At 37.1% G+C, this 21,419-nt stretch overlaps 1 protein-coding gene across 12 annotated transcripts; it reads right to left on the bottom strand.

The window, feature by feature from the left end:
- Positions 1–355: 355 nt before the first annotated feature.
- On the bottom strand, positions 356–12,389 carry sh2d5 (SH2 domain containing 5). Of its 12 annotated transcripts, none has more exons than XR_012386778.1 (10): positions 12,321–12,389; positions 9,237–9,326; positions 7,088–7,168; positions 6,748–6,822; positions 4,288–4,434; positions 3,421–3,621; positions 2,563–2,792; positions 2,119–2,224; positions 1,293–1,449; positions 356–1,203 (listed from the first exon to the last, which is right to left on the bottom strand). XR_012386778.1 is itself a non-coding variant. In XM_073915861.1 (10 exons), the coding sequence occupies exons 2-10, from the start codon at positions 9,285–9,287 to the stop codon at positions 1,012–1,014; spliced, it is 1,191 nt and encodes a 396-aa protein (XP_073771962.1). In that variant the 5' UTR covers positions 9,288–9,326; positions 12,321–12,389; the 3' UTR covers positions 356–1,011. The 12 variants fall into 12 exon arrangements, 6 of the variants coding, with proteins under 6 accessions (XP_073771962.1, XP_068080266.1, XP_073771961.1 ...); XR_012386779.1 differs by having other exon boundaries at positions 9,237–9,323; XR_012386780.1 differs by lacking the exon at positions 12,321–12,389 and adding an exon at positions 12,163–12,296.
- Between the last annotated feature and the right edge of the window lie 9,030 nt (positions 12,390–21,419).

Here is a 21,419-nt window from a genome sequence, read left to right as displayed (position 1 = left end):
CCTTTTATTACTGGAAAACATCCATGCACATGCACCACGGCCAATTTAGTTTTTTCAATTTACATATAGCCTCTGTGGACTGTGGGGTAAACCGGAGCACCTGGGAAAACCCACGCCAACACTGGATGAACATGCAAAATCCACACAGAAATGCCAACTGACCCAGCCGGGGCTTGAACCAGTGACCTTCTTGCTGTGAGGCGAATCACCGTGTCACATTGATAGATATCAAATTTTGATCATTTTTATGTCAATATATAAAATTATCTAGTCAAAATTTGATAACTATATATTATTAATTGGTGTTTTTAATTGGTAACAATCTTTTTTTGCAAAACATTACAGGAGGCAATTATAAGTGTAAAATCAGTTTATGTAAAGGAGGCAAATCACTTCATTTACATTGGTGCAAAGCTAACAATAGAAACTGTGTGTATTTGAGAGGTGCAATGTGCAAGAGATACAAAAATATTAATTAGTACAAGAAAAAAAAAACTGTTAATAAATTTGTGATAGACAATTTGGGGTTTGAAGTTATCACTAAATATTCTCTCTTAAACTATTGCCATCATAAAAACAAGAGAGAAAAAGAGCCTGATGTAAGATCAACATACAAAAACATGATTTTAAAGACATAATACAGCGTTAGTAAAACAAATATATACAGTATGCACTCTATACAAATGTTGAGTACACATTTAAATCTGACACTGACATGAAAAACATAAGTGCTTGTTTCCCTATAAAAGAACTTTCAACCAAAAAAAAAACCTAAGAAAAAAAGAAAAACACACCAATAAAGTGAGTGTTTTAGAGGTTGGGTTGAGGTTACTGCCAACAGGCAAAAACAAATGTGTTCATTAAAAAAAAAATAAAGTATATATATCAAAAACTGTGCCAGTGACCTGAGATACTGTTGTTTGGGAAGCTTATTAAAATCAACAGCTCCACAAATACCTAAAACTAAGTAAAATATAGCATAAAAATGAGATCTAAAAAGAAATACATGATTCAAACCCAACTTCGGCATTTAAAAGTGCCTTTTTTGTTGTCCTGCAGTAAACGTGAACCCTTATTCACCATCTCCTCCCAGTCGTAACAGTGGTTGACGCGTGCGCAGCTCAGAGAACATTCCAGCTCGTCACCGAACTCTGTGTAGTGCTCCATTAAAGCAGCAAGGCTTTCAAAGTCAGTGTGGCACTTCTGTAAATGAAGATTAAACATTGACTAGATTAAACATTCTGACCGAAAAGGAAAATTAATGACTAATGTTTAGTAAAAACTTTGCTCACCTCAAGCCGGAACTTCCCTTTGGAATTCTTAATAGCATAAGTTACCAGTCCAGAGGAAAAACGAACTATAAGAGATCCACGATTGGGCTTTTTGGGATGAGGACAGAGAAGGAAAGCACCCAAAACATCATCTGCCAGCAGTGAGGAGCTACAGTCACTGTAATGGAAACACCAAATACTCAACACAAAGATTTTTTTAAATAGAGATTTTAAGAGTTCGCACTTAGCCGATGATTGATAATGAAAGCTTGTTTTGCATGCTGTCCCTTGAGAGAGCCCTGAGCTTATAAGATCCTCGAGCCCAGGGCTCCCTTCCGTTAGCAGGACAAAAGGGGAGTTTGAGCTAAGGTAGAGCTCGATGAACTCCCCCGACTTGTTATTGGCAAATTATAGGGATCGATACACTGCTTATAAAACTCTGCACAGAAGTGTCAACTGGTTCAATAGGGACTTTGGGGACTTCAAAAAAACGAAGATGACTAAGGTAAGGAAAGTAGACTATTTATGTGCGTTTGGAAACATCTGATTAGTTAGTGATTGATGATGCGAGACCAGCTGTGATGCATCAGAAGCCTGTGATCCTCTCAAAATTAGTTTATAAAACTTCCCGATATGTTTTCTAAAAATGAACATGTCTGAGGGGATTTGAACGACAAGTGGGTGAGGAATTATTAACAGAATTGTCATTTTTTGGGTGAACTTCTCATTTAAAATAGCATCACATGACCTCCTTAGGATATACTACTTGAGAAATAAAAAGAACAGATTATAACCCTGATGTTTAACCGAACAACAGACGTCAAAGTCATTGTGCACTAATACTGACCTAGACACGCCAGCCCAACACCACACAGCTTGAGCCAGTGCTTCTTCTGTTTCGGCCAAACTGGGAGCTCGAGACATGCATGCCTTTGCAGTGGCTTGTTCCTTTTCTGGTTCACAAAAACAAAAGATTCTTAAGATTCCCACAGGAGCTCAGTTCTCATTGGCTTCACAAATTACTTGACCAAGTTTATTTTATTTGGCAAAAGAAAGCATTGCACTGATCCTATTTCAGATTGACCGAAAGTTCAGTTTTATTTTAGGAAAGAATTTCTGTAATATTCTGAGAAGCACACATAATACTGACTTATCATAATAAATAAGACATAATGATAATAGTGGCAGCTGATAATCCCCACCACCTCCTTAACTCACCAACCACCAATGACCAAATTAACCCATCGTGACTTTATTAAACCAACTACTTTTAACTAGATGTGTGCATTACCTAAGGAACTCTTTCAGTCTCGAAAGTGTTCTATGAACACTCATCCCACCTTGTGGTGCACTCAGTTTGTCCTGCAGATGACGCTGTTTGAGGGGGGTAAATGTAAAAGAGCGATAAGCTCCAGAGCGCAGCTCTTTGGTCCGGATCGCCATTTTACGAACTATAGTTGGAGAGGAAGTAGGGCCCTCTTCAGGACTGCTCACTTGCTCGGTGCTCTGCTGTGAAAACAACTGTTTAAAGAATAGAGATTAACAAAATGCAGAACAGTATAGCATTCAAACTATTGGAAAAACTAAAGTAGTAGTAGTTAATGAAATAGTGAGGGTTATTTATAAAAGCACCCCTATCATGTCATTTAAGCATTTTCCAAGAAAAGGTTTACATTTTAATTCATTCATGGTCATGCTCTTCTCAGGATCTGTTGTCTATAAATCCCTCTCCCTCAGTGAGCATTCTCTGCTCTGATTGCCCAGTCAGTTGTTATTAGTCTACTTCTTACAGCCATTACTTGTGTATTTTAGCTCCGGTGTTGAGATTAGTTACAGTAGAGCTGTGGGGTGCGCAAAAAATAAAAAAATACAAAAAATTAAAAAGGTGTTTGAGAAATAGACTGTGATTTAAAAAAAAATTAAGCATCACATGCATACGCAATTCTCCTTTTAATCAAATTCTGAGCTTTGTTTTTATAAGTAGATAGCGCTTTAGGTTAGTTTTTAATCCTTACACTCTAAATGCTCATGATAACCATATAAATAAACTTTAAATCTTCTTTGCAGACCTTTTACATTCCCAAACTGCTTTTAATTCATAAGTTAAATTGTTAAAAATCAATATATGCTAGATACAGTAAGAACAAACCTTAGCTCCTGGCAGCAGACCTTGAGTTGGGGCCCTGCGGAAAGAAACCAAGGCGCTCACACTGAGGGGAAACCCTTGGTTCAGCAACGATGGAGCTCGACTCGGCTTCTTCCCCGAACACTCCTCCTGAGCTTCCTCTGGGTGCTTCTCCAGAAAATACAGTTGAAAACAGCGGCAAAGAAGCAGGTTTAGGAACTGGGCCTTTAATTGGGAAAAACAAAAAATTTAATACATAAGAATCTTGAGCATTTTTTCCTGTATGTATCTTGGGGGGTTTTCGCACTTGTAAAATAATTTTGGACAAAAAGAAAGATTAAACAAACATCTTAGATCCCTTGAGTCCAGGCATGTCCAAGCTCTGTCCTGGAGGTGTCATGCAAAGTTTAGTTCCAACCCCAATCAGACCCACCTGGGCTAGCTAATCAAGCTCTTACTAGGCTTTCTAGAAACCAACTTGCCTCAACACATCTGCAAGGATGAGCTAAAATCTGCAGGACACCCCTGCTTTAGTCCATCTTGTGTTGATATTTTTATTGAACCACCAACCACGTCAAAATTAGATTTAAAGCAGACAAAAAGCCCTCTTTTTGTTTTTCGTTTTTAAATTAGTACACACTTGTTTTAATCAAACCACCAGACATATGAAGTGTGAACACCCTCTTAATCCTATCTCTGTGTTTAGCAAAGCAATCAGATAAAATTCTGCATTTTTGGCAGTAAAGATCATTACTGCAACTTGAAAAAACAAATCCCTGAATCTAGAACAGACATGCAATATTACAAACAGCCTTCAATGCTTTATAACTGAAGTGATTAAATCACAGTTACAGCTTTGTGGTTGAGAGATTTCATTATGGAGAGTCTTACAGCACGGGCATGTCTGGCTCTGAAGAGGTGGCAATAGAGCTGGGCATCAGAATTTCCAGGATTATGAGAGGCAAAGGCAAACTGGGCATCAGAGGGACGGGCGGTGGACAGGGAGACTCGACACATCGCATGAGCCATGAGCAGCGTCTAATGAGAAACACACCACACAGATTTATTTACAACCTACAACTCAAAGTCAAATTAAAATAGAGTTTGTAATCAAGTTTGATACTTACTAGGTATTATTAAGTGAAAATGTTTACAAAAAAAAAATCCCACATCTAAAATTTACACAAAAAATGCTGGGTTTCACACAATTCTTTCATGTTGTTGCAACTCAAATCAATTAAGATGTTATAATATTTATTTTTTACAAATTTAAGTGAATTGAACAAAACAAGTTGCCACAAACAAAAAAAAAGAATGGTGTTGTTTCAACATTTTTAATACGTAGTTTGAAAAAGCAGCAAACATCATTAGAATATTTACAGCTTTATGCAAATTTGGGCACCCTTGATAATTTTTATAATTGCAAACCATAGTCTGCTGGCCTTTCAAATGAGCAATTTCATTCGGATAAATTTTATCCCCTTGGGCAAGGGTCATCAATCTCGTCCCTGGAGGTCCGGTGCCTTGCAGGGTTTAGCTCTAACTTCCCTCAACACACCTGCCTGGGTGTTTCAAATATACCTATTAAAGCTGTGGTCACACCAGGGTTTGAGTTTGCAAAATTCTGTCGTACGGCTTTACGTAAAGGGGCAGGATTAAACAAGCTTATTAGACATTTAAAAAAGCAAGTGATTGCTTCATGTTTTAAATTTCTGTCCAGAGAGGTCATGTTTGGATCCTCGATTGTCTCATGCAGTCAAGTGATGCGATTTCGCAGGTCAGAGTTCACCAAGCTTGAACTTTGCATGGCAGCAACTTGCGATACTTGACCCATGACCCTGCGTTTCCGGTGTGACGCATTCGCGTGCGTATTAGTGGAAGTCTACGGAATGAAAAGCCCAGTGTGACCGCAGCTTAAGACCTCGATTAGCTTGTTCAGGTGTGTTTGATTAGGGTTGGAGCTCTAAAATCTGCAGGACACCAGTCCTCCAGGAACAAGTTTGGTGATCCCTGCCCTAAGGAAAGAAGCAACATTTCAGTTCTAACATAACATTCATTTAATCAACAGATGCGATGCAATTTAAGTTTAAAAAGAACAGACAGGTGCAAAAATTTGGGCACCCCAACAGAATAATGACATCAATCTTTTGTACAGCCACCTTTCGCTGAAATAACAGCGTGTAGGCACTTCTTATAACCAAGGATAAGTCCCTGAAGTCTTGAAGGCATTTTGGAATATTTTCCCTTGCAACATTTCTCCAGTTCACTCAGATTTGATGGGTGCTGAGCGTGAATGACCCTTGCGTGAAGTCTGAGGACTGGGATGGACATTCTAGAACATCGTATCATGTCTGAGCATGAGTTCCTTAGTAGATCTAGAACTGTGCTTTGGGTATTTTGGGTCCTACCACATCTTTCCTTCACAATAACCGTTCCTGTGGTCTTCCATTTTCTTACTATATTTCTGATTGTGGAGACTTTAAATCTTTGTAATAGATATTTGCATCCTTCTCCTAATTTATGTTGATTAATATCCTCGTTTTTAGGTTATTATGAAGTTCTTTTGAGGTTCCCACGTAACTACTTGCCGATTTACAATGTAGAAGATTTAAAAAGAGAAGCACAACTAGCACAAACTTTTGCATAAAACTGTGACATACTTTTCATCAATGTTGTTGCAACACAAATCGATTAAATTAATTGAACAGGCCCACAGCAAGGGGGGGTTCGGAAGACCCACCTCTCACTAACAAAGGTCCAGAATTTGTTCCATACATGAGCTCATTTGTTCTATTCTGACTGCTATGCCATCATGGTAAAAATAACCCATCAAAAAAGCTTTAAGAGAAAACAGCTTGGGTGTGACTTCTGCTAATCAGTTTTGGCCAATACTAACAAATAGTTTTATACTTTAAGTTAAGTATTATTCTTGACACAAAAAAAATTACCAATAAAAAAATGTGACGCACCAAAAGTGGCCCATAATCAAATTAATTTGAATGCTATTTTGGCTAAAATAGTCAAAAAGTGTGGTTATGGTGACCCTCCAAAAAGCTAATTCAGAATAGTGCTTAAAATGTCACTAAAATGCAGTATTTAAATTTCATAATTCAAAAGAAAATGAGGCATATAATTACAGAAAGGTCCACTTTTTGAGAAAAAAAGAACCCCCCCTTTCACCTACGGGCTGTTTAATTGTCTTTTATAATGGATTGAACATAAAACAATTATGTTTTTACAAAAGAATCAGGAATGTTGTTTAAACTCCTTTTAAATAAGCAGTTTGAACAAGCTGCAAAAGTATATTTTAAATGTATATGGCAAACTAGACACAGAAAAACACCATCTTACCGTCTCATCTTCATCATAAACTTTGACTCCTTTGACAGAAAATCTCAAAGACACGGTTCGCTTGCTCTTGCAGTTCTGCAGATACAGATGTTTGTAAATCATCCAGCTATCTTTATTATGATTACTTTCCACTTTGCACAATAATAGCAAGTCATTAAAAACTGATGTATGTGCATAATTTGTAATTGTCTGCACAAACTAATTTCAAGTGCATACACATTTAGATGTAAAGGCTCTAAAGACCATTAAAAAATTTATTCAGTCAAGTGTAATTTCACATGGTAAACAAATATGAAAAGCAAACATACTCTTGAGACTCGTTTCACAGCACACAAATTACCTTGAGAGACTTCAGCTGAGTGTGCAGCTGTTGAATCTGATCATCCAAACAACTGTCATCCACAGGAAACGAGCCAATGTACTAGACAAATGCAGATTTTACTCGGTTAAAGCGACAAAACTGAGTTCACAATGCCACTGTCACATGTGCGGAATGAAAGTCAATACAACATCAAGACTGGCTTATTGCAAAATCAGATTTAAAGTTCAACTGAATTAAACTGTATTATTCAATGAATATCGCTTTTTTACAATAATAGTTATTTCAAAGCAGCCACACAAAAGGTGCATATTATTGCATTACAATCAAATTAAGTTAAAAGTTACAATTAAATACAAGGTATTATATACAGACATGGTTAACCTGCAATGTTATAGCATATACGTGATGTTTACATGCCACCACACTACAGATGTCCACGCTTTTATTACATCACGATTAGACTACGACAATGCACTTTACTGTGGCATTTCAAAATCTTAAATTTCCCGCCTTCAGTTGGTCTAAAATGCTGCTGCGAGATTCATCTGTAATAGAATTGGGGTAATGAGGTCATATTTTCTGCTAAGGGGCCTTCATTGGCTGCCCGTCCAATTCAGAAGTGATTTTAAAGTGCCTTAATTGGTATTTAAATCCCTTCATAATCCAGCCCCAACCTATCTCTAAAAGCTGTTGCATTTTTACACTCCCATGAGATCTCTTAGATCAGGGGTGTCCAAACTTTTTGGGCCGAGGGCCAGATGCAAAAAAACAAACGTTGTCGCGGGCCAAATTTTACATACATCACACAGACACGTGTGTGTGTGTGTATATATATATATATATATATATATATATATATATATATATATATATATATATATATATATATATAAATACAGTTGAAGTCAGAATTGTTAGCCCCCCTAAATTATTAGCCCCCGTTTATTTTTTCCCCAATTTCTGTTTAACGGAGAGAAGTTTTTTTTTTTCCACACATTTCTAAACATAATAGTTTTAGTAACTCATTTCTAATAACTGATTTATTTTATCTGTGCCATGATGACAGTAAATAATATTTGACTAGATATTTTTAAGACACTTCTATACAGCTTAAAGTGACATTTAAAGGCTTAACTAGGTTAATCAAGTTAACTAGTTAAGTTAAGGTAATTAGGCAAGTTATTTTATAACAATGGTTTGTTCTGAAGACTTAAGGGGCTAATAATTTTGACCTTAAAATGGTTCATAAAAAAATTTAAACCGCTTTTTATTCTAGCCGAAATAAAACAAAAGTCTTTCTCCAAAAGAAAAAATATTATCAGACATACGGTAAAAATGTCCTTGCTCTGTTAAGCATCATTTGGCAAATATTTAAAAAAGAAGAAATAAATCAAAGAGGGGCTAATAATTCAGACTTCAACTGTGTGTGTGTGTGTGTGTGTGTAGGTAGGTAGGTAGGTAGGTAGGTAGGTAGGTAGGTAGGTAGGTAGGTAGGTAGGTAGGTAGGTAGGTAGGTAGGTAGGTAGGAAGGTAGGTAGATAGATAGGTAGATAGATAGATAGATAGATAGATAGATAGATAGATAGATAGATAATAACAAGAACTGCTGCTTAATTGAATGCATGTAATAGCGACACCCGGTGGTTATTTATTGAATTACGTTCATTTTTGTATAGCGGGCCAGATTCTATTAATATTTATAAAAAGCCTCGCGGGCCGCCACAAAACTGATTGCGGGCCGCAGATGGCCCGCGGGCCGTAGTTTGGACACGCCTGTCTTAGATCAAGTGATCAAAATCTGCTTTTAGTTCTTCAGTCCAGGATGAAACATAGAGGGGATAGTTCTTTTTTGTGGCAGATCTTCGGTTAAGGAACACCTTGCCCCTAGAGATTAGAATGGCTTCATCACTATTTTCAAATCAATCCATAAAACATACCTTTAAAGCTTGGCGTTTTAATATTATCTTAATATTTCTTTCTACTGCTACATTTTCAGTCGTTTCTCGCCTCATTTCTGTTCTTATATCCGGTCTTTTTATTTTACTTTGTCTTATGTACAGCACTTTGGTCAGTCTTGTGACTCTACTAAATGTATTCTATAAATAAAAGAACTTAAACTATGTGTACATGTTTAATGAAATGTGTTAAAGTGTTTTCAAATCTTCACCTCAGCTGATCTTGTAACAGTCCCATGCTCTCTTCCAGCTGTTTCACCCATGTTCCAAACTGAACCTGGTTGTGGTGTTTGCCTTTTCTACTGTTCATAAATATAAAAGGTGGTCAACAAGTTTGTCCACAAACTCATCCAACATTTAAACTTCACACAAGTAGTAAGACAGAAAGAAAGAAATCATAACAATCATCATTGAGGTAAAGTAGGTTTTATAGTCGCACATTGGTTCAGTGACAACTTTTGACATGCTCTCTCGAGTCTCTCCCTATATTGTTTAGCATGGCACTTTGTATGGTCTGAAATCACGTTCAAGCATAACCTCAAAACAACATGAGCACTATTTATTTGACTTTGAACAATGTTGTACTTTGATGATCGTTGGTTGCCAATATTAAAGTACAATTACCTCTTGGGGTAATGCTGGTTTAATATTTCTTAATAATATAGGCTACTTTTAGAAAATTATCCTTTGCAAATTCTATCATCACTAGCAGCCAATGACTATCAAAGTACAACATTGTTCATGGTACTTTGATGGTCGTTGGTTGCTAATATTAAGGTAAAGTTACTTATTGAGGTAAGGATGGTTTTATATTCACACATTCAGACTTTCTTCTTAATAATACAATTTCAAAAAAGTAATGTTTGCAAATTCTATCGTCAATAACACCCAATCAATTTTACAATATTGTTCACGGTCAATTAAATAGTGCTAATTTTGTTTTGAAGTCATGTTTGCAATGCAATTTCAGGCCGAATATTCACAGTAGCATGGTAAACAATATCGGTAGAATTCAAATGCAAAATCCTCTAAGTGCCATCTTGAATTTTTATCTACAATGAGCATTTTTTCTCAGCCTCTTATGTTTATGTTCAGTTATTTCATGTTAAAATGATGAAAATAACCTGTTCTTTGCCTTAAAAGTGAAATGACTGAATCAAGACATAGGAGCCTGAGGTTTTTGCATCTCTCTCGTCACTAAACGAATGAGCTAATATGAAACCAACATGACCTTGCAAACTCCTCCAATATTTTAACTTCAAACAAGTAGTAAAATATAAAGAAAGAAATCCTAAACAATCCTTATTGAGGTAAAGTTGGTTTTATATTCGCACACTGATTCAGTGACAACTCGTGACATGTTCCCTATATTGTTTACCATAGTACTTTGAATATTCGGTCTGAAATCACATACATGTATAATCTGAAAACAACATGAGCACTATTTATTTGACTGTGAACAATGTTGTACTTTGATAATTGTTGGTTGCTAATATTAAGGTAAAGTTACACATTGAGGTAAAGTTGGTTTAATATTCACACATTTAGTCTTTCCCCTTAATAAAACAATTTCAGAAAAGTATCCTTTGCGAATTCTAAATGGGGATATCATATTAACAGCCAATGACTATCAAAGTACAACATTTGTTCATGGGCAATTAAATAGTGCTAATGTTGTTTTGAAGTCATATTTACATGCAACTTTAGACCGAACATTCAAAGCAGCGTGGTAAACACAATAAATGGAGTTGTGACAAGCTGTCACTGAACAAATGAGCGAATATAAAACCAACTCCACCTTACAAACTCCTCCAATATTTTATCTTTACGCAAGTATTAAAATAAAAAGAAAGAAATCCTAAAGTTACATGCGGTCTTGCAAACCCCTGAAGGGCTTAAAATGAAATGACAGACTGTTGTTCTGAGAAACTGTCAAAATTGAGGTAAGGTTGGTTTTATATTCACACATTCAGACAGAAAAGTATCCTTTGCTAATTCTAAATGGTGAAATCACATTAGCAGCCAATGACTATCAACGTACAACATTGTTCATGGTCAATTAAATAATGCTAATATTGTTTTGAAGTCATATTTACATGCAATTTCAGACCGAATATTCACAGCAGCATGGTAAACAATATCTGAAGAGTTCAGAGGCAAAATCCTCTAAGTGCCATCTGGAATTTTCTTCTACAATGAGCATTTTTCTGAGCCTCTTGTGCATATGTTATTTCATGTTAAAATTATAAAAAAATAACTTTGACATAAAAGTTAAATGACTGAATCAAGACATAGAAGCCCGAGAAAAATGCTTATATTAGAACAAATACAGATGGCACTTAGAGGCTCATTATATGGAGTTATCCCTGAAGGAATGTGCTAATATAAAAACAACTTGACTTAACAAACTCCTCCAAAATTTGAACTTTAGAAAGAAATAATTCCTAAACAATCCTCATTAAGGTAAAGTTGCTTTTATATTTGCACTTGTTTCAGTGACAACTTTTGATATGCACTATATTGTTTACCAAGGCACTTTGAATGTTTGGTCTGAAAGTTACATTCAAGTTCCACCACAAAACAACATTAGCACTATTTACTTCACTGAGAACAATATTGTTGATAGTCGTTGGTTACTGAGCTCAAGTTGTTTTATATTCAGACTTTCATACTTTCTAAATAATTTAGGCTAATTTTAGAAAAGTATCATTTGCAAATTCATTAGCAGCCAATGATAATCAAAGTACAACACTGTTCACACTCAATTAAACAGTGCTAATGTTGTTTTGAAGTCGTGTTTACATACAATTTCAGACCGAAAATTCAAAGTAGCGTGGTAAACACTAAATGGAGTTGTGACAAGTTGTCACTGAACGAATACAAAACCAACCTCAATCCAGAATTGCATTACAAACTCCTCCAATAGTAACTTCACACTAGTAGTAAAACAAAAAGAAAGCCTAAACAACCCTCAAATGTACATACTGTCTCGCAAACCACTACAGAAATGCCTAAAATTAAATAAGACTGTTGTTCTCCGTTTAGATTCGAAAAAAGGGTTTGTGCATTTTGAGAAAGAGCCAAACAGTTCACACGAAAAGCGAAACTAAATATTTAGAATTCCACTTTTTTTTTTACCAGTCAATGCCTGCATGGTTCTGTAGGAACTCAAGAAAGTCGCTGCAATTACAGTAAAACAGACGGAAGAAAATACAAACTCACAAACATTAATCCACGCGACTGAATCTGGCAGGGTGGGTCGACTATCCGCTGAGGGTTTTGCAATCCTGACTCACCTTAATCCCCTAAATCCCGCCTATCCAGACTGGATCCATCGGAAAAGATATGACAACATCAAACTCTCCGCCTACACATGGATGTATAGCTAATTAGTGACAGAGATGAATCAAACCGTCTGGTTTCACTACTTCCGTTCACTTTTAAAAGGATGGTTCACTAAAAACTAAAACATTTACTCATCCTCAAGTGGTTTAAATCCTATTTTTGTTAAACACAAAATAAGATTGCAGTAGTCACTATCATAGGAATATGTAGTTTACCAAATGTTGGCAGAAATTACACTTATTTTTCATTAGTTTTTAATGGTATAAGTATTTTTCACAGTGAATTTCTATAGTAATTGGCTTTTATATAGTCCCTTGGAACCCTTGGATTTTTGTGAATGCTAACATTTACACATTAAAACAAGTCATATCTCTATAGAGTGCCTTTGACAGATAAACATTTCTTAAAGACAGTGTTGAAGTTTTTCGTTAAACCACATGTTTATTCTTTTAAGAAGACTTTGAACTTCAACAATTGATGGTTGGTCCAGCTCCTGGACCTTTAATAAAACAATTATAAGCAAAAACATTTGGACCAACTTACAAAATATGTCCACCCTGTCAGGGACAAATGGATACAGAAAGCAAATATTTCTGACAGTGTTATCATTCTAAAAATAACACCTTTGGAAAATATTTCCGTCCCTTCTCTTATATATATAGTTATATATATACTTATATGTAAGTTCTTTCTAATTTAAAAAAATAAAAATAAAATATATATGAAATCTCTTTCTCTTTTCTCTCCTCTTGCGCTCACTTATTTCACTGACACTCTTTTTCTTTTCAGTCTGCCTGTCTCTTTGCCACCTGTCTCTCTCTCCCTCAAGATACTGCTTTCTTCTGTCTGGATCTGCATCTCGACGCTCTCTGTAACGCCTTGCTATCTCAGCTATTTTAAGTCCTATACTTCTAAAAAAATGAATTCTATTAGCACACATTAAATGCAGTAAAATGTGTTTTTCACAATCAGTTTTATTGTTTCTAAATTGTCATTAAATGTGATACGTAGTCTTATGTTACCCATCTCAGCGGTTGATGTCCACCCTGTCATTACAGCCTTGATGACAGGGTGGACAATTTTAGCTAATCTGCTTTTATTAAGCACATGGTGGGACACTAGCTAGCATAACCAGCTAACTTGAAGGTGACTTTGAAGTATTTTGAAAAATATACCTAAACATTTGGCGAAAAAAATATTTACTTTTCAGATGTTCACGCCAACAGGGTGGACATGTTATGCGTGACCACATCAAACAATGAACATAAAATGATGATAAACATGAAAAATAAGACAAAGTACTTACTCTTCTTGATGCTGTTAGTCTGATCTCAGTTCAAATATGTCAACCTTCTGGTGATGATGTCACTGATTGCATTATATAAGTAATTAAAGGGCCGAGTGACCCATAATGACAGGGTGGACATTAGGTTAAGGGACAAATATGAAATTGAAGATATTTTTGTAAAAATACAAATAAAATGGCAAAAACCTTTTTTTTATTTGCTATTATCTAATGGCAACAATAAAGGAAAGTGGAAATTTGTTTGATTATGTGTTTTTTTATCATCATTAGGCTGGGTTGATGTCTGCTGTCCAGCATGAGGGACACAAGAGAAGGGCAGTAATGCATTAGAAGAAAGTGGAATAAAATAAAGAAAACCAACTTAAATGCAGTTATTATTGTACAAAAGTGTATTAAAGTACTTATTCATGTATCCAACCAGAATAGCATTATTACACAAAATGGCCAAAATAACTCCATGATTGTGATGGGGACAACAAAGGGCACTTTATAATGATATTGATCCCACAGCTAGTTATAAGGGGTTTATGTAAACATCTCAATGGATTAAAGTGTGTTTGCCTTGGAAAATACAGTGCATGTTTGAACAAGGAAAGGAATTTGCCGCTGAATTTCACATTTCCTGAGGTGATGCTGATAAGATGACAAACTTTTGTTTCACAACTTGAATACTTTAAAGCAAAGCAGTGGTTCTCAAACTGTGGTACACATACCACTAGTAGTAGGTGGAAGAATCCCTGAAGCGTACGTTTAAACCAGTCTATTTAGAATTATTACTTTACTACATCACCTCATAAGATGTTAAAAATCAATCTGCTTGGCGCAGAGCCAGAGGAAGAGTCATGCGGAGCTTGTGGAGCAGATATAAGTCCTGGACTTTCTTACTCAAAACAATCTCATGGACAACAAGCAATCCGGCTTTAAGAAAGGCCACTCAACTGAGACTGCCCTGCTCTTGGTCGTGGAGGATCTCAGACTGGCTAAAGCAGACTCAAAATCATCAGTCCTCATCTTGCTGGACTTGTCAGCTGCTTTTGATACTGTCAACCACCAGATCCTGCTATCTATGCGCGAGTCACTGGGCGTTGCGGGCACTGTTATACAATGGTTCAGATCTTACCTCTCTGACAGGTCATTCAGGGTGTCTTGGAGGGGAGAGGTGTCCAACCTACAGCATCTAAACACTGGGGTACCTCAAGGCTCTGTTCTTGGGCCACTTCTCTTCTCCATCTACACGTCATCTCTAGGTCCAGTCATCCAGAGACATGGATTCTCCTACCACTGCTATGCTGATGATACCCAGCTATACCTCTCTTTTCATCCTGATGATCCCTCGGTTCCAGCTCGCATCTCAGCCTGCCTGTTGGATATTTCACACTGGATGAAAGATCATCATCTTCAGCTGAACCTCGCAAAAACGGAAATGCTTGTAGTTTCTGCCAACCCGACTCTACACCATAACTTTTCAATCCAGATGGATGGGGCAACCATTACTGCATCCAAAATGGTGAAAAGCCTTGGAGTAACGATTGATGACCAACTAAACTTCTCTGACCACACTCTATAACATCCGAAAGATCCGACCCTTCTTATCTGAACATGCAGCTCAACTCCTTGTTCAAGCTCTTGTTCTCTCCAAACTGGATTACTGCAACTCTCTACTAGCTGGGCTTCCAGCTAACTCTATCAAGCCTCTTCAACTGCTCCAGAACGCAGCAGCACGAGTGGTCTTCAATGAACCTAAACGAGCACATGTCACTCCGCTGCTAGTCCGTTTGCACTGGCTGCCAGTTGCTGCTCGCATCAAATTCAAAGCTCTGATGTTTGCCTACAAAGCGACTTCTGGCCTAGCTCCTTCTTATCTGCTCTCGCTTCTGCAGATCTATGTGCCCTCCAGAAACTTGCGTTCTGTGAATGAACGTCGCCTCGTGGTTCCATCCCAAAGAGGGAAGAAATCACTTTCGCGAAAGCTCACACTCAATCTGCCCAGTTGGTGGAATGAACTGAAGTCACTCGCTATTTTCAAGAAACGACTAAAAACTCAACTGTTTAGTCTCCACTTCACTTCCTAATCTGCAGTTGCCTCTCTGGATATCACACTAACTGTACCCCCCCAAAAAAAAAAAAAAAGTAGTAATACTTTCCTTCTTAGACTTTACAGACCTGAAACTTGCCTATAGCACTTATTCATTGTTGCTCTTATAGTTGTGTAAATTGCTTCCTTGTCCTCATTTGTAAGTCGCTTTGGACTAAAGCGTCTGCTAAATCAGGGGTTCCCAAACTTTTCAGCCCGCGACCCCCAAAATGACAATGCCAGTGACTCGTGACCCCCAATATTCTCTGAGGTGGTGGTTATAAATACAGAAACCTTGTATGCAATGACGCGCACAAACACACCAATAGACCCAAGTCTATTGTTTTTTTTTTTATGTATGTCAGTGCTGTAAATGGGCTAGAAAGTTTAACCTGGTGTTACAAAATCTGCTGCATCTGTCATTATTGCTTTGTCTTTAGTATAATGTAATTACCCGAGAAGTCACAATCCAATAGAGCTAGTAACTATAAGCTACTATAGTAACTATATAGTTTATAGTAACTATAAACGACTATTTTTTTCTCTTCAGTAGGTTATTGATAAAAAACAGTAAGTCTTAAGGTTTAATAAAAATTAATTGATTTTTGAAAATCACCAGGCGACCCCCCCTTCATTGTTCCGCGACCCCTCAGGGGGGCCCGACCCCCACTTTGAGAACCATTGTGCTAAATGACTAAATTTAAATGTAAATCTACGCTAGAGCAGTGGTTCTCAAACTGTGGTACGCGTACCAGTTTGTGACTGCGGTCAGGCCAGCCGCCGACATGCACTATACCAGGGGTCACCAATCTCAGTCCTGGGGGGCCGGTGTCCCTGCAGGGTTTAGCTCCAACTTGCCTCAAAACACCTGCCTGGATGTTTCAAGTATACCTAGTAAGAGCTTGATTAGCTTGTTCAGGTGTTTTTGATTAGGGTTGGAGATAAAATCTGCAGGACACCGGCCCTCCAGGAACAAGTTTGGTGACCCCTGCACTATACTCTCACCTGGGGTTTATGCTCACTCGCTGAACTGGGAACTACTGGCTGCAGCTCTTGGCAGAGAGTGTGTGGTCACGTGATTTGCGTTTTTAGCCGTGTACTAGAATGGAGGGAGAACTTTTCAGAACCGCTAAATGAAACGCCGGTGTATTTCCCGTGATTTCTATGCGCCTCCCTTCTGTTTCTTCTCTCTGACTCTCGACTATTTTGACAAATACACGCAGACGACGCACGCTCACACAGAGTCCAAAATAGGAGTTTGTGATTGGGCCAGCCCAATGTCAATACAGAAAAGAGCCAATGGGCTGCAGAGTGTCAAAATGGCCGGCCCAGTCTGTCTGTCCGGGAAAAAAGCGTCTTACTTTTAGAGAGTCACAGATCACAGCAGCGTCAATTAATAAGGCAAAAAAAAAAAAAAAAAACGATAGGCTGCTAAGCCTTTTATGGGCCGATCAGATCATAAGACGATGATCAGCCCGGCCCAAAAAGTACGTCGGCCCAGCGGGAAAGTGCCCGGTCTGCCAGATGGCCAGTTCGCCCCTGCCCACAGACAGTATGTGTTCTTCTTATGGCCAGCCTCTGTGATGGTTTTCCAGACCTCACGCTGAGTACCTTTGCAATCTTCCATCTTCTCAAACTACAAAACAAACAAAGATTTTGTACACATTCATACACAGACACTCAAACTTTTGCTTAGTTTGCAATGCAGATCACTGAATTTATTCTTTATTTAAAATAATTATCTTATTGTTTAAAACATATCAGTAGGGCCAGACAGTATCTGCAGCCTTTTTATATATTTCTGCACATATTTCTTTTTAAAAATCTACAAATGTATGTGGAATGGTTTTGAAAATATATGAGATGAAAATCTAACGCATAAAAAACAAACATATCACACCAAAAATAAATCATTACAAGCAGGGACTACACATCCATGCTGGAAGAACTGTGGGGTAAAAGAGGCACATCATGCGCATATATTCTGGCAGCGCTCAAGAATTAATAATTTTTGGGAAATGGTGCACTCCGACATCAATGATATTTTTGATCTCCATATTCTTAGATCATTTGAAGTACTTTATCTAGGAGATACTATACAAATAAAGCTGAATTTAATTGAATTGAATATTAATCTTAAAAAGCAAGATAGATATCTATTTAGAATATTTTTGGCAACAAGTAAAAAAGCAAAAACCCGAAAATGGTATAAAGAAGAGCCACCAACTAAAGGTATATGGTTTAAACTTATAGCAGAAGTTGAGGAAATGGAAAAAATGAGATGTACTTCGATTCCAATTAGAGACCTTCGAAAAGAAAATGAGTAAATGGCTTGCTTTCTCCTCAATGACATCATAACTGTTTATAATTGAACATCTGCATAATTGTAGAGGTTATGCATCATTGTGAAAATATGTTTGGCAATCTTTTATTGTGTTTTATTTTAGACTTATTTATTTTGATGAGGTTAATTGAATATTTTTATGCATTTATGTAGATAGATATGCATGTGCGGAATGGATGTATTAGCCCAGGGGTGTCAAACTCAATTCCTGAAGGGCCGAAGCCCTGCACAGTTTAGTTCCAACCCTGCTCCAACACACTTACCTGTAGGTTTCAAACAAGCCTGAAGGACTCGATTAGTTTGATCAGGTGTGTTTAATTAGGGTTGGAACTAAACTGTGCTGAGCTGCGGCCCTTTTGGAACTGAGTTTGACACCTGTGTATTAGCCTATATATCTATGTATACATATGTATATTTATGTATTTTTTATTTGCTTGTTTTGTTCCCACTGGTTATAAGTTCCTGAAAAATAGTAAAAAAAAACAAAACAAAAAAACGTATCTTTTATTAAGTGTTTAGAATACGAACCCCATTGGGTCTACTTGATAAGTAAAAAAAGCTTTAGCACCTCTCATATAATACATTCACTAAAAGACCAGCAGTATTAGTTTATAAATTGTTTTGTTGTTAAATCATCTAAAGATTTACATATTATTCAGTAATGTTACTAAAATTAATATAAAAAACTGAATAAATAGGTTTCGCTACATTTACACAATTAAATAAAATGATTAAATAATTTGGTGTGGGCCTTCATACTGAAGAGCATTGTATACAAATTACTTTAAAAAGAAAAATAAATTAAAGTACTACACATCAAAGCTCTGCGCATCAGGGATTGCTTCCTGCGGCTCTATTGGATCATCTTTAGTTCCTTTAAGCTGGAAACACTTAATATTACTGGGAGGAAGGACTCGTGTGATCTTGTAAATGGCACCAAAATCCAAGTCATTTCCAATCTGAAAGGTGCGCACTGTGCTATTACGATAGTCAATGCGACTTCTGTTCCCATCAAGATCGTACCAAGCTTCAAACGGCTCCTTTATCTCAGAATGAGGCAAAGACACCACACCTGTATAAAAGAGATACACGTAAAACACTGAAAAAGAAGTGCACTGTACTGGAGTGATCTATGTAAAGAGGCAGAAATATACCTTTGACATTATACATCTTTCCAAAATCAGGAAATGTTCTGCCAAGAACTGGTGTGGCATCTAGAAAACAGAGTTCACACTCATTAAATCACCACTGCTTTAACCAAGACAAAAACATATTGCATACTTGCATTACATTTAGCATGCCTCAGCTACTAAACCACTAGATTAACAGTCTTAAAATTGTGTTGTATTTGACATAGACAACACTTTACCTGCAGCACACACCAGAACCACAAACCCAGCTAGAAGAATCCACATTGTGTAGTCTACAGCAACCAGACACATCCACTGAAGATAGACAGAAGCTTGTATTCGCACTGACTTTATATAACACCAGGGTCCAGTGTGGCGTAAAGGGCCAGATCAATATTTATTGAACTGTGATATCTTTGTTTACATTATGTATCCTTGACATGATTCACAATGAAACAGACAAGTCAATAAATTAAAACCACATAAATATATAACACAATACAGTGTATTCTAAAGAAAGTATGGTCCCACTTTATAATAAGTGTCCTTAACTACTATGTACTTACATCAAAAAATAAATACAATGTACTTACTGTGTTTATAATGTATTTGAGAACACTTGTGGTGCTCTTGAGTTAGGATAAGGGTTGGGTTATGGACAGGTTTGGTGGTATGGGTAGGTTTAAGGGTGGGTTAAGGTGTAGGGAATGGTCTGCAGTGTATTTACAAATGTAACTACAGAAGTTAATTACAGATGTAATTACATACATGTATTTAATCAAGCATAAGTACACAATAAATACATGTATTCACACAATAAGTACATTGTAACAAACTATTAATTCCTGTGTAAGTACATATTAGCTAAGGCCACAATATAAAGTGGGACCGAAAGTATACTTGAAGATGCAATATTTTTCTGAGGTGGTACTTGGTGAAAAAAAGTTTGAGAACCACTGGTACAAAGTATTGCTTTCAAAGTACTTAGTGAAGCTTGTTCCTCGTCACAGCTTGGTTTGGAATTTGTGGAGCTGCGCATCAATAGATTTGCTCTTCAGTGTTTGGGCTTTCAGCAGTCAAAATGAAACCACAGCGAACTGAACGAGAGGGTGCTCGCTGCAGAGCCATGTGAGCAGAGCTGAGCTCCAGCGAGGGGGAGCATGAGCTCTCGCTCCTCCTCCTGTAAGCTGTTTTAATGCGTACACCAACCCCATCCCTAACCCTACCCCCAGTGACATCACTCGTAGAAGAAGTGCAAAAAAGGTGGAGCTCAAGCTCAAGTTCCCCCTCGCTGGAGCTTAGCTCGCCCAAATGGCTCTTCAGCGAGCACCACTTGAACTGAACTGAACTTCAACTGAAAACTGGACTGACAAAGTTTCAATTTACGAGAACTTGTACCACTTAAACTCCAGTGTTATTTTGGGATTTCCGCCTGAATTTTGCCTACCCAAATTTAAAAGCTTCCCAAATCCACATGCAGAGGCGTAAATGCAAAAATTTGGTATCATTTTAAAAAAAAACCTTTTTATTTTCATAAAACACTATTGAAAGTGTTTAAAATATCTGTATATGTCGTCTGTGTCATAATAAACACCTAAAAAAAAAAAGCGGCGCTTTTTGTATTTTATTTTATTGACCTTATTCTAAAATGCGGAAGTGCGCCTGTTTTCGCGATTGTCTTAGAACTTCCGATTCAGTCGCCTATGGGAAAAATGACTAGGAATAATAAAGAAAATGGCAGAAAATGGCCAAACTACTTGCTCAACAAACAAATGTTTGCATGACTACACAGACCAAGTAGCATATTATAATAAGAAAATATTAAATTGCAACATCAAGCAGCTTAACGAGCAGTTGTTAACGTCAAAAAATGAATGGAAGTGAATGTGACCGGAAGTCGCGAGACAAAAAGATTCAAATGGCAGCGCCCGCTCGACAGCTGAGAATAAGGTGAATAAACTCAAATTTGAAAGTGTACCTTTGAGGTTCTGTGTGGTCTAAGGTGCTGTAATTAATTTTGGTGGTTCCTGCACATGTCTGTAATCATAGGAAAAAAGAAAAAATGTCTCTGCCATAATCTATGCATAAGTTATTGTATTCCAACTGATGAGAGGTGCTGTACAAGCCACATGGATTGATCATTGACTTCATATTTCACTATTCTTTTGTTGGATCAAACATAATTCACTGTGTTTG

This window comes from Danio rerio, chromosome 11, assembly GCF_049306965.1.
Source record: "Danio rerio strain Tuebingen ecotype United States chromosome 11, GRCz12tu, whole genome shotgun sequence".
Taxonomy (NCBI): domain Eukaryota; kingdom Metazoa; phylum Chordata; class Actinopteri; order Cypriniformes; family Danionidae; genus Danio; species Danio rerio.
This window is presented reverse-complemented; position numbering and strand designations above follow the sequence as displayed.